The sequence below is a fragment of the Corvus kubaryi genome, unplaced genomic scaffold (genome assembly GCF_017639235.1).
Source record: "Corvus kubaryi isolate FWS band 111438036 unplaced genomic scaffold, C.kubaryi_AGA036_p1.0 74, whole genome shotgun sequence".
Taxonomy (NCBI): domain Eukaryota; kingdom Metazoa; phylum Chordata; class Aves; order Passeriformes; family Corvidae; genus Corvus; species Corvus kubaryi.
In genome coordinates, this window is record NW_024582061.1 from 5,475,227 (window position 1) to 5,487,310 (window position 12,084).

A 12,084-nucleotide genomic window follows, 5' to 3' on the forward strand; every position below is an offset into this window, starting at 1 on the left:
AAAAACCCAACCAAGCAAAGGCCTGCTCTTTTGCAAGTTTGCTTGTTTCTTGCTGAAGCAGTTGAATCTTGCCTCCAGGGCTGAGTTATGTTCTAGAGAACTGTCTGTTTCTGGATAATTAACTGTATAGTTTGTAAAGGGATTCTGAATAACACGGGGGCAGTGATTGTGGGGGAAAGACTAGTAATTAAAGACCTAGACATTGCTCTAAGGAAGGCTAAACTGACACCCATTTAATATATTCTGCAATAGTTTGTCCTTTCATGGTTATTCACCCTTCAAAAAGTACACTGAGAAACTGAAGGCAGTTGATAGAGGAGCTCACATGTGGAACACTGAGAATTGTGGTACAGGGGTAAGGACTCCAGACTAAATGAATATTATTTTTTCTGGCTTAAAAGTTTATAATACTCTAAATTTATATGAAAAGCAATTGTTCCCTTTTCTAGGTTTGCATCAACGTTGCTGTTTACAAGTGAATATAAGTCAATAGTTTCAGGTAGTTTCTTGGGAATATAAGTTCCATGTGGGTGATGGTTACTGAGAATGACACTTTTTGTTGTGTTTAGGCCCACAGTATGGAACAGTAGAAAGGGCTTGGTGTGCTTTTATGTCAGAAGCTGAAAAAGTGAGTGAACTACATCTAGAAGTAAAAGGTTCACTGATGAATGAAGATTTTGAAAAAATCAAGAACTGGCAGAAGGAGGCGTTTCATAAGCAAATGATGGGAGGATTTAAGGAAACCAAAGAAGCAGAAGATGGATTTAGGAAAGCTCAGAAACCCTGGGCAAAAAAGCTGAAAGAGGTACAGCAGTAGATTATGTATTAGATATCCTGTGTTATAATATCCTAATGTTTCAAATCTCTATAAGGGAGTAAACTCCCTATTCTTTCTGCTGGACCCTCCTTTCTCTTAAAGATCTCTTGCTTTCTGTCCTCTTCTGAAAATAAATATTTTTCTCTTGGTCTCTCCTAATCTTGGTGAGTTCAGTGAAAATCTGGAAAAAGTGGAACTTAAGCTATCATTTTAACAGTATCTGATCTCATGCAATTGAAAATTACAAATTGCTCAAATAAATGAAGGAATAATTGTTTGTGGGTTTTTTCCCCTCTCATGTAACATTATTCTTAAGTAACAGGTTGGTAGAAGAAGGGGAGCAGGTAAACATGGGCATGAGGGAAAAGTGTTCAGTCGGGGACTTTCTGTAAACCTTTTATTGAGTCTGTTCAACACTTCTCTAAGCTGTATGAGTGACCTTTCTTGTATGGTGAAAGAATGCTCCAGTAATTTCCTGATGTTGATTCTTACATGTTGTTCATTCTTTGGCCTAAATTAAAACAATTTCAGCCCCCAAAAAAGAAAAAACATCCTGAAACAAAACCTGACAGTTTCTTCATTGCAACATGATTTTATGGCAAAGATTTTATGATTGCTGTAGACTGTCCCAGATGCAAAGACTCAAATCTCCTTTGTAGGTGGAAGCTGCAAAGAAAGCTTACCATGCAGCCTGCAAGGAGGAGAAGCTGGCTATATCCAGAGAAACAAACAGCAAAGCTGATCCAGCTCTGAATCCTGAACAGCTCAAGAAATTACAAGACAAAGTGGAAAAAAGCAAACAAGACGTACTAAAGGTATACTGTATGTTTTTTTTAACCTACAGCTTGGTCTTATTGAAGCTCTTTTTTCTCCTGAATGTGCTGTGAACACCAGTTCACATAGCTCTCTGTCAGTTACAGTCCTGTACCAAAGTTCAGCTTTCTCCCAAGAATGTGTTCTTGCCAAATTTTTCTACTCTGAAGATGAATAATGTATGGCCTCCATTTAAGTACTTTCAGCAGGGAACTAAGCACAGTAGGCCAGCAAACTTCTAGGGCAGAGTTCCACTTGTTTATTAGTGAGGGCTGAGCTATTTCACTTGAGAGTCTGAGAGACAGATGCCTAAAACTTGATGACATCTAAATACATCATCATTCTTGACTGCAGAGTGCATTTTTTTTTTAATCAAGCTGCTATAATTCTTTTAGATCAATGCTGTTCTGTTGCACAGTTTGCTTTATCTCTTCAGTGGGCTGCTACTGAGAAGCTTTTAACGTGTGACTCCTCAAGGATGTCCTTATCCTTTGAGAATGCTGTTCTGGGATCTGGAATGTTATGTTCCATCACTTGGGATCTTTAAGTTCCTGTCTGTGGACTGCTTCTGTAGATCAGTGCAGAGTCTGAGGTTGTATCTGTTAGCTGAGCTCACAGTGTATGCAATTTATGTTCACAAGGATGTACACAACGTTTGGGGTTTTGGTCATAACTCAGTGCACTATGTAAACTACTAAAGGAGAAAAGGCAGCACTTTAAAAGGTCTCCAAATACCTTCAATAACTTGAAAGACTTTCTGCTCTGATCTACTCCGTAGCTCCTTTGGTTTTTATCTTTGGTGTTACATTAACATTTGTCATGATTTCTGATAAAAAGCCAGAGAAGATGCTTGGAGGTTTATTGTAACTGTTTCTGCAGTTTACTTAGAGAACTCTCGTTGTGCCCTAGTGTGGTACAGTGGTCATGGACAGAGATTGCAGCTTGGCAACTTCTGGCCTAAACCTTGGCCATTAGTGCATCGGTAAGTCTGTATTGTAGGGCAGTAATAAAACATATTGCTAACAGTTTGGTTTTGTGCCCCCAGACAAAAGAAAAGTATGAAAAATCACTGAAAGAATTAGATAATGCTACTCCTCAGTATATGGAGAACATGGAGCAGGTATTTGAACAGTGCCAGCAGTTTGAGGAAAAACGGTTGCGTTTCTTCCGAGAGGTGCTCCTGGAAGTTCAGAAACACCTTGACTTGTCCAACGTTGCAAGGTAAAGCTGAACAACTTCAAAATTAATGCTTACTGTACTTCTCTGTGAAAAGTAACAAATGCTTCAAATACATCAGAGTTCAGAGTTCTGATTTGTTTCTAATGTGTTGCTTCAATTTGAAAGTGTAAGATTAATTCTTTGTTTTGTCTGAGATTAGCACCTATCTCTAACATTTGCCAGAACCAGCAAACCTTCATTCTTGTGGTATTTTATAATGAAATGTGTTCCAATTAGAAAGGATTCAGGGCTTAGAATCCAAAAATGCTGGATCAAAGACTGAGAAAAGAGGGTTTTGGTGTATTATGTGTCTTTCATGTTTATTGGAGAACAAACTAGAATTTATTAGTGTAGGACGGCATGAAATTTGTAGTCAGTACATTTATTGTTAAAATATTAGAGTTCAGTAATGAAATTACCTTAATCTGGGGATAAATTTAAGATCCATAAGTTAACCATTGCTGAACTCTTAATTTCAAAATCTGCTCTTTATACTGTCATATGTATCAAGCGTGTCTTGTACTTTGCTCTTTCTGCATGAGCCCTCACTGTATTCCAAGAAAGCTAAACTTTTGCTAGGGAACTCCAGACACGGGAATACTTGCAGTGAGTGCTGTAACAATAGTGGAATTTTACGTCCCACTTCTAATAGCAGAGATCACATGCACTCTGGTTAGCACTTCAAGTGCAAGGAGAAAAGGAAAAACTGAGTTTGGTTTTAACCCTGAGCAGTGTCCCAAACTGGCTTGCTATGCTGTCACACAAATGTTAAGGCTGGAATGAGTGAAGAGGGTGACCTAGAGGCAAGAAGGAAAACAGAGCAGGCAATAGATATGGTCAAAACCACTTATTTTGGCATCATTATCATTTTGGGTTGCTTCAAAGTTCGTATGGAACTGCTGTGGGAGACAGGTTCTTTTTACTCTGAGTAGATAGATGGTAGAATTGCTGCCCATTTGATTCAGTTTCATCAGGTTAAAGGAAACTACAAAACAGAAATAAATGAGAAATAGTTGACTTAATGGACAAGGCTGGGGGAAGACCACAGAAAATGACCAAGTGGAAAGGCAATGATTTCATTTTAAGATACTTAAAATTCCAGGAGTGGTCATAATAAGGTGCAAACAAAGAACAGAACTATTTGGGTGAAACTAGGAAAAAAGCAGCTGTAACTGTTTATCTATTTCCTTACCTTTGCCTCTTTTAGTACAGAGATAAAAGATGTAGAATTAGTCTTGAAAAGAAAGTTTGATTTTTAACTTTAATGATGCTAAAGAGCACAGTCCAGAAAACAGCCTGCTGTGCTTTCTACAGATGTAGGCCTAAAGTTTATTGTTGATTTAACTGATGGCTAGTGAGTCATTCAAAAGGATGTATATTCCCTTTCTCAAAATACATGCCTCTCTATTGCTTAAATGCAATGAAATGACTGCTGATGTAGAATAAACCTCATACTGTGCATATGTTAAAGCAGTCAAGTATTATATAGAAAGTGAGAAATGTAGAAGTGTATTTTGAGAAAGTTTGACTCCTTGACAATGTAGCACTAATGAATTCTAGTTCTAAATTTTGTGTGATTTGGTCTGGAAGGATTTTCACAAATGCTCTATCTTGAGTATAATAACAGCTTAACTATGTATATAACAATATAATAGCAGTTCTGTGTCACTTATTTTAAGCCTTGTGACTGTTGTGTTGATATTTTTTTATACTCTGAGTTCCATATTGCACCACATTGGTGGCTTTGATGTAAATGTATTGTCATGCACATTACCATGTGCATGGTCTAGGATCAGGGGATCAGAGTTGTATCTGCAGCATGACTTCTATTCTGTTAATGAAAAACAACTAGAGTAAGAGATAAGAAAAAGTACTGCGGTTCTTTTTCATAACGTTTGATATAAATAGTACTGTTAGTAAAATCAGAGAGTACCCAAACCAGTCAGTACAAGCAGTTAGCAGATATTATACCTGCACAGGAAAATGTGTAACCCATTTACCTCTGCTTCAAGTTTGGGATTTTTTATTTTTATAATTGCTTACAATTCTTATTGGATTAAAACAGGAGTTTTCACAGAGTCCAATGGACTTGGCAAAAAACCAGTTTCTACTGTCCTGTAGATAAGCTTTGAAATTAAAGAAACTTCAAGATTGGCATTCAGTAGTTTAAATAAAGTCCCATATATATATATATTTTTAATGACAGCCAATTAAATTTCTTTACACAAGAGTCATAGTTTTAAAATCTGGCAAACAAGGATTTTATGGTGTGGTGAACTTTTAGCAAGTTTACTTGTTGGACTACTCTTCCCTTTTTACAGGCAGTTAACAGGTCTGTCAGTTTTTAAAAGTCTGTCTTGCTCTAAGTTTTTTCAATACTATTGTGAACTTCGAAATATTAAAAAAATAAACTCTCCAGGGAATTTGCCATGATTCTAAATTAGAAGACAAATTTGTTTTGCAGTTACAAAAATATCTACCGTGAACTGGAGCAGAATATCAAAACAGCAGATGCTGTTGAAGACTTGCGGTGGTTTAGAGCTAATCAAGGTCCAGGGATGTCAATGAATTGGCCTCAGTTTGAGGTAAGGTCACAGTACTTAAACCCCAGAATTGTTTTGTCTATTTTTTCCTCTTTGCTTTTTGTAGTATTTCTTTCTGGTGTAATTCTCAACTTCAGGCTTCCAACACTGCATTTTTTCATTTTACAAGTCATAGTAGTTTTCTTCTCTCAGTTTTCATTGGGCTCTTCTCATCCCACAACTTTTGGAGGTGATTATGTTGAGCACCTATTGAAAGAGAAATTGGGTAAACCAGAAAACTACAGTGACTTTTTTTAAGCTAAAGTCATTACTGTAGTCATCAGCCATCTCTAACACCTGCATGTTATCCTTTGTTTTACTTCTTCCCTTCGGTGGGAGACTTTGGACTTCAATTAGAATTTCCCTGCTGTTAGCAGGTAATTTGTACTGTACGCTGCAAAGACTCTGAGAGAGACTGAATTAAACAGTTCAAAATTTGGAAATTGGTATTTCAAATTCAATACTGCTGTATTAAAATAAATCCACCTTGACCCAGTTGGTCATTTTATTGCTGGATGCCATTTTCAAAAGAAAGGAGTTTTTGTAAGTAGTGTTCTGTTAACATAGCCTACAAGAAGTAAGTACAAAAACGTGTCAGTGCAGATCATACTACTTGTGTATGATTGCTGGAAGTGGAATGAGTTGGACCAGAATCATGGGTTTAGTTGAAAGAAGTTCTAGACATTAAATTAATGGATTGGCAGCATAAACTCTGGAGTGTTTCACTGTTCCCTTATTAGCCATAATGGAAAACACCACTTGTTTTCAAAATATTGAGGAACTTTAGATTAGAGCGTTTGAGGAAGAAAATTCAGAACAGTAGAATTTCTTTGCCTGAAACACTGAAGTGCAGTTACTTCTGCATGGGGAAATTACCATCCTTTTTCTTAAGCATTGTAATTAACAAATAAAATACTCCTGTTGCTGTTTTCCTAATCAAGTTTTTTCTCATTTACATGCTACAAGGATGACGTAAGTAAAAAAGTCATGATCAAATGACTATGAAATTGCATTATAAACTGCAAATATGCATAGGTCAGTGGTCTTTAAACTATGGTAACTCAGAAATCCAATATGTATTTTACAAAGTTAAAATAATGAGGTATTTGAAGAACTGCAGAAAGCACTGGACTGACCGTGCTACATATATAAACCAGGACTAATAGTAACTCTCAAAGCTTCATTTTCTGATAAAAATACTTACCTTAAATGCCATCTTTTGTGTAGCAAACTCTCTCCTGACTCTTTTTTTACCTTTAAGACTTCTGAGAGGAAACATGTTTCAGCATAGGATATTTGCTTGCATCCAGTTTGTTTTCTGTTGGTTCCTGCTTTGTATCAGTATAATATATAGTATAACAGTATAGCAAAGCTTAACTTTGACTTGATGCAGGAGTCGTGTTTAGATCTCACCATGCCTGTCCCATCTGCTCCTGAATGGCTCAAAACATCAAGGAGGGTCTACAAGTGGCATCATGACTCTTGTCAATACTTGTGTTGATTTGAGCCTTAACTCTTATAGATGGCTTTTTAGGACTATGAATTTCACCAAATCTAGAGTGAAGGGCCCCTTAAGGGCTCAAATCTTAGGGACAGGAGAAGCGATATAAAATGAGTTTAAAAATTAACTTCTTTGTAAGTCATCTGAGAGTGCTTCTTGAGAAGTGAACCCTGTCTTACAAAACCTTTTTTAATTAAATGTAAGAGTTACCTTTTAAATCCAGATGTCTTGGCGTTATTTGAAACTGTGAGCCTTCACAGTACATATTTTAAATATCCGCACTGGCCAGCTCTTTTGATTTCTCCAGTTGTGTACCAGATGTCTGGTATTTTAAGTCTTTTCAAGGGGTTCAGAATACCAAGCAGGGAAGTACAGGTAACCTTGGGATTTTGTGAGTAGCACAGATACCTGTTTGCAGTGCTGGAGCAGGAATTAGATGAGAACTGTAAATGAAACATCTAGCATTTCTCATCTTAAGTAATTATTGGCAGTGTTGTATGTATGGATGTACGTTCCATAACTCAGGTTGAAAATTAAATGTGATAATTACATGTTCAATTAAATTTCTCAATCACGTTTTGCATTCATTGGTAGGAGTGGTCTGCAGACCTGAATCGCACTCTCAGTAGAAGAGAAAAGAAGAAGGCTTCTGATGGAGTGACTCTGACTGGTATTAACCAGACGGGAGACCAAGTTTCACAACCTAACAAACACAGCAGGTAGGTTTTTTTATGCCCAAAAACACTAATTGGAAAAGATTGTTGCCTTTAAATACACTAAGCTCTACAGGATCAAAAAGTCACCGTTCAATCAAATGATAATTATCTGCAAGCATTTTTAGTGATGTCTCTGCACTTCACAAATTAATTTGGGAATTATTCTTCATTTTATAGCTCTCTTTCCATTGGGAGCTGAAGGAAACCAAGCTCAATGAGAAACTGAGCTTTCTGTAGCTGATCTGATGGTCTCCTGCTACCTTCCCGTCTCTAGAAATGACAGCAATACTTTGAGATCTTAACTTGCAACACATTTAGTCACATCAGAATTCTGGATGTGATTAATACAAAACTGTTAACATCAACTGCTTTAAAAAGGAGTGAAGCTGGCTAGAAAAATTGCAATGCCTTTTATTTCAGGCAGTAGGGAAAAGAAATTGTGGTCCACAAAGGATATTCTAATTGTGGAGGAATGCTCCATATGTGAGACTTTCCAGGCTTTCTTGAGCCTTATGCTGCACTCAATAGATGTTTGGGTTTTCGTTTAGATGCTTATTTAAATTTTTTTGGCTGAAGGAGGGGTCTGCTAAGAAACTGCTTAGTGGGACACCAGTGACAGTGTTCTCTTATACAGATAGGGTCACCATAATGCTTTTTCTTTTCCAAATTAGCAGTCTTAGTGTCCAGAGTAACACAGTGCAGTCAGTACAATCAAGTTACAATCCCTTTGAAGATGAAGAAGATACTGGGAGTACTGTCAGTGAAAAGGAGGACAATAAGATCAAAAAGTTGGTGAAATGTTGTTTTTTAATTGTTTTCACATTTGCACTTTCTCTATCCAGGGTTTTCTATTTTCGGTTTCTATAACACTACGCTGGTCAGTGCATGAAGTGTTTTTAAGCAGTTATGTAAGCAACACTGTAACCTGTCTTTCCTAACAGATGCCATATTTGTTGCTTGATCTTTGATTTTAAACTACTGTGGTTATTGGCAGTTGCTAACAGAACTGCTGTTGCTTTTTTTCCTTCCTTTACCAGCCCTATAAAACGTTAAAACTGACGTGTTTTTCTCGTGAAACTGCTTCTGGAGCTTTACTGCTCTGTGTCTTCTCACTGAGTAAACCTGCTTTTAAGATTGCTTTCTTTTTTGTTTAGGACCTTCTCAAACAGCTGCCTGTTGCCTGTTGGTTCAGTGTACACTCTAGGGATATTCCACTCTCTTCACTGGCATGTGCATGCTGAGCAGTGAACTTCCCTTTAAATAATCAAGTTGTTGCAGTATAATGAAGTTTTTTATTGATGGATTGCAATATAGAAAAAGCATTGAAAGCTGTTGTAGAGGTTCATAGAGGTTTGGGAGGAAGGTTCTGCAAAGCAATTTAAATACCTTATCCTAAACCAGATAATCCCTCTCCTCAACTACTGCATCCCTTTTACTATTCCAGAATAAGTAATCCCATGGATTATGTGGATTTCTTGATAGAGAAATTTTTCTAGTTTGTGGGGAGATTGATATGTGTTGGTTTTGCCTTTTTCTAACTTTGTAAATGCATTGCAATAATTTTTTTATTTTAATGAGGCATTATCAGTTAAAGATAGGTGAGAAAATACCAGAAAGTTAGTTTCCAAACTGGGTCTTAGAGTGGAGTTTAAGCTTGTTCAGGGGTATCTTAGTGGTATTTCTAGTCTCCTATTTTAAAGGCAGTAAAGAATAATTTCAAAATTGATTTTCAGTGTTAGCAGCTATGAGAAAAACCAAAGCTACCCTACAGATTGGTCTGATGAAGAATCCAACAACCCCTTCTCTTCCACTGATGCAAATGGAGACACCAATCCCTTTGATGAAGATACCCCTCCTGCCATGGAGGTGAGAGTACGTGCACTCTATGACTATGAGGGCCAGGAGCAAGATGAGCTCAGCTTTAAAGCTGGTAAGTTTGCAACATTCACTTTAAAATATTTATCAAAAAGGAGAAAGGCAGGGGATTTTTTTTCTCTTCAGGTTTTATTTTCTGAAGTCACCTGTTTCTCTGGATCCTGTATAACCATCACCCCTCCTAATAGTGCCTCTTGGTATCCCCTGTTTGGCAGCACTGACTTCCAAGCTGTTTGGAATATGTTGGGTTGCCTCTGAGATATTCCTTTCTTACCATCTTAAGTGAAACAAAATGACCTGCAGACCTGAAAATCCTCTCCCTTTTCTTCCTTGCTGACAGTAACAGCTGCTGCTTTTAGCTGTCTGGAAATGCCAGCTCTACAGAGTTGTTTTTTTAAAGGAAAATACCACAGCAGCTAATCATGAAACTGTATTTAATCAACTGATAGCTTCTCTGTTTAAATGGAAAGCATCCAATTTTTGGCATCCAACTTTCTTCAGTGCTAACTGTTTAGGGTTGAAAATTTAGCCATGGACAGATACTTTAACTGTCTCTTTCCACCCCTCTTCAGTGTATGTTAAGCAAAGGAATTGTCTTTACCTGGTTTTTTTAGTATTGTGTTGTATTAGGGTACACTTAGTACACCTCTTCCTTCTTAAGGTGGTGTATCTCCCTTGAGCCCTAAACCCTTTTTCCCCCTCTGTTACAGGAGTTGGGAGAACAGAATAGATGCAACTGGCGGGGGAGGCCCATCACAGTTTCCACACATAGGAAGGTGACATGAGGGTGTGATGGCTGCACACCACAGGTGCTGCTGTCTCCAGCTGAAATCTACCTCCTGTTCGTGCTTTTCAAGCCAATTGTTCAATTGTCTTGTCCAGAATTTCAGGAGACATTTTCCAACTAACAATTCCAGGACAAGATTGCTGGAGTAGTTTAGCAGAAGCAAACAGACCTTCTCTTTGTGCAAATGAGAGAGATAGACACTCTTTGAGCTTCTCTCTTTTCCCATTTGCTTGTCATTTATTCCCATCTCCTGTAATAACTAAATTAATTGTAATAGAAAAACAGGATTCAAGTGTTTTAAAACAAGCTCCAGATAGCTTTTGGTTCTGCCTCCCTTTCAGCTGGAGTTAGTAAGAAGTGTGCTATTTCTATACCACCTGCTGTGGTTCTTAGGTGGATGTTAGGGGTAAAAGTTAGGAAATCAGTCAATGTTGTAGCTAATCAGGGAACTGCAGGACATCTGCTCTGCTGATGGAGAAAGGGTGGTGCTCAGAACAGTGTCCCCAGGTCATATTCTAAATGCAGTTTGTGCTTTCTGAACCAAAAAGCCCCCTAGCTCAGGTGGTGCTGCTCTGCCTTTAACTCACCTCCTTCCTTTTTTATTAGTAAAACCACTGAATATCTGACTTCTCTTCTTTGTAGACAAGTATTGTAGGCTTCCAGAGTGGAGGAATGGGTTATTTGTCCGTGAACTTTGCTGAATTGTGCCCTGACAGAAGTACAGTAGTAACAAAACATCTGGTACTTTCTGTGGAATGCACACAAGTCAAAAATTACTTTTCATTCTGTAGACTTCAACTGCTCCTTTTTTCTCAGCAGGGAATGGGAGCATGCTAATCCTCTTGAAATATATGTCTGGTACCTGTGAAGCAGCAAGGGTTTACAGTAACGAGTCTTTCCTTGGCAAAACTGCAATTTCGTAATGGTTAAAGACAAAGTTAGGTATTCTGTGCTGGAGTACCAGCTGTGTGTGTCACTGTGAGGTCTGTAGAAATAAAGTAGAGGAGGTATGAACTGTGAGATGTATGTAGACTTCACTTAAAAAGAGTTTAGTACTTTGAAGGAAGAGCATTAAACAATGTTACACCACCAAATTATGAGATTGATGCAATTGTTGGAAAGGGATGATGTGCTAGACCATTAATCCCCTTACAGATGCTGAATTATAGGATGGCTACTTAGCTTTTAGGCAGAAGTGTTAGTGTGACTAGCTTTACACTGAACACACAGAAAACTAAGGAAAAAGCTCACCAGGCTGGGTGGGAGCCAATTTAAAATGTACTCCATCCTGTGTTCCTCTGTAGATAGGCATAGGCTCCTAAGCAGCTGTCAGCAGAGGATTTAATGCATTTTAAGGATTTGTTCAAATGTACATGGATATTCTCAGATGGGATTTCCTTGGGTATTCAAAGAATTTGCCTACAAAATGCTTCTAGATACGTTACAGAATATATGCTCTGCACAGTGTCCATTAAATGTACTTCAATACATGAAACTAACTTTTTTTAGTGGAGAACTTTTACATCTGGTGGTTTTTCGGGTTTTTTGTCTTGGCAAACAGCTGTGGGAGGCTTCCAAAGAGGAAGAATAACTTTATTCATATCTTGTGAGAGGTTTTATAAGCATGTAAGAGGATGGAACATAATTATTTACAATGTCTACCTCACCCTCCTGTGGCCCTCCACAGCTGAGAATAAATAGGAGCAGTAAATGTTGTCCCTGCAATGTTGTCAGAACATGTTACTGTGTGTGCTGGTTTTATCATCACAGTGGTT

The 12,084-nt window shown here is 37.8% G+C and overlaps 1 protein-coding gene across 8 annotated transcripts in view; it reads left to right on the plus strand.

Moving 5' to 3' along the window:
- Positions 1-12,084, plus strand: part of PACSIN2 (protein kinase C and casein kinase substrate in neurons 2) — a 53,881-nt gene that overhangs the window by 38,756 nt on the left and 3,041 nt on the right. For 4 of the 8 annotated variants that reach the window (XM_042051180.1, XM_042051181.1, XM_042051183.1 and 1 more), the window contains exons 4-11: positions 570-805; positions 1,477-1,632; positions 2,676-2,851; positions 5,313-5,433; positions 6,397-6,402; positions 7,526-7,650; positions 8,319-8,435; positions 9,381-9,577. In XM_042051180.1, the coding sequence (XP_041907114.1) occupies positions 570-805; positions 1,477-1,632; positions 2,676-2,851; positions 5,313-5,433; positions 6,397-6,402; positions 7,526-7,650; positions 8,319-8,435; positions 9,381-9,577 (1,134 nt within the window). The remainder of the gene's footprint in view (positions 1-569; positions 806-1,476; positions 1,633-2,675; positions 2,852-5,312; positions 5,434-6,396; positions 6,403-7,525; positions 7,651-8,318; positions 8,436-9,380; positions 9,578-12,084) is intronic. The other 4 variants (XM_042051184.1, XM_042051187.1, XM_042051185.1 and 1 more) reach the window with 4 other exon arrangements.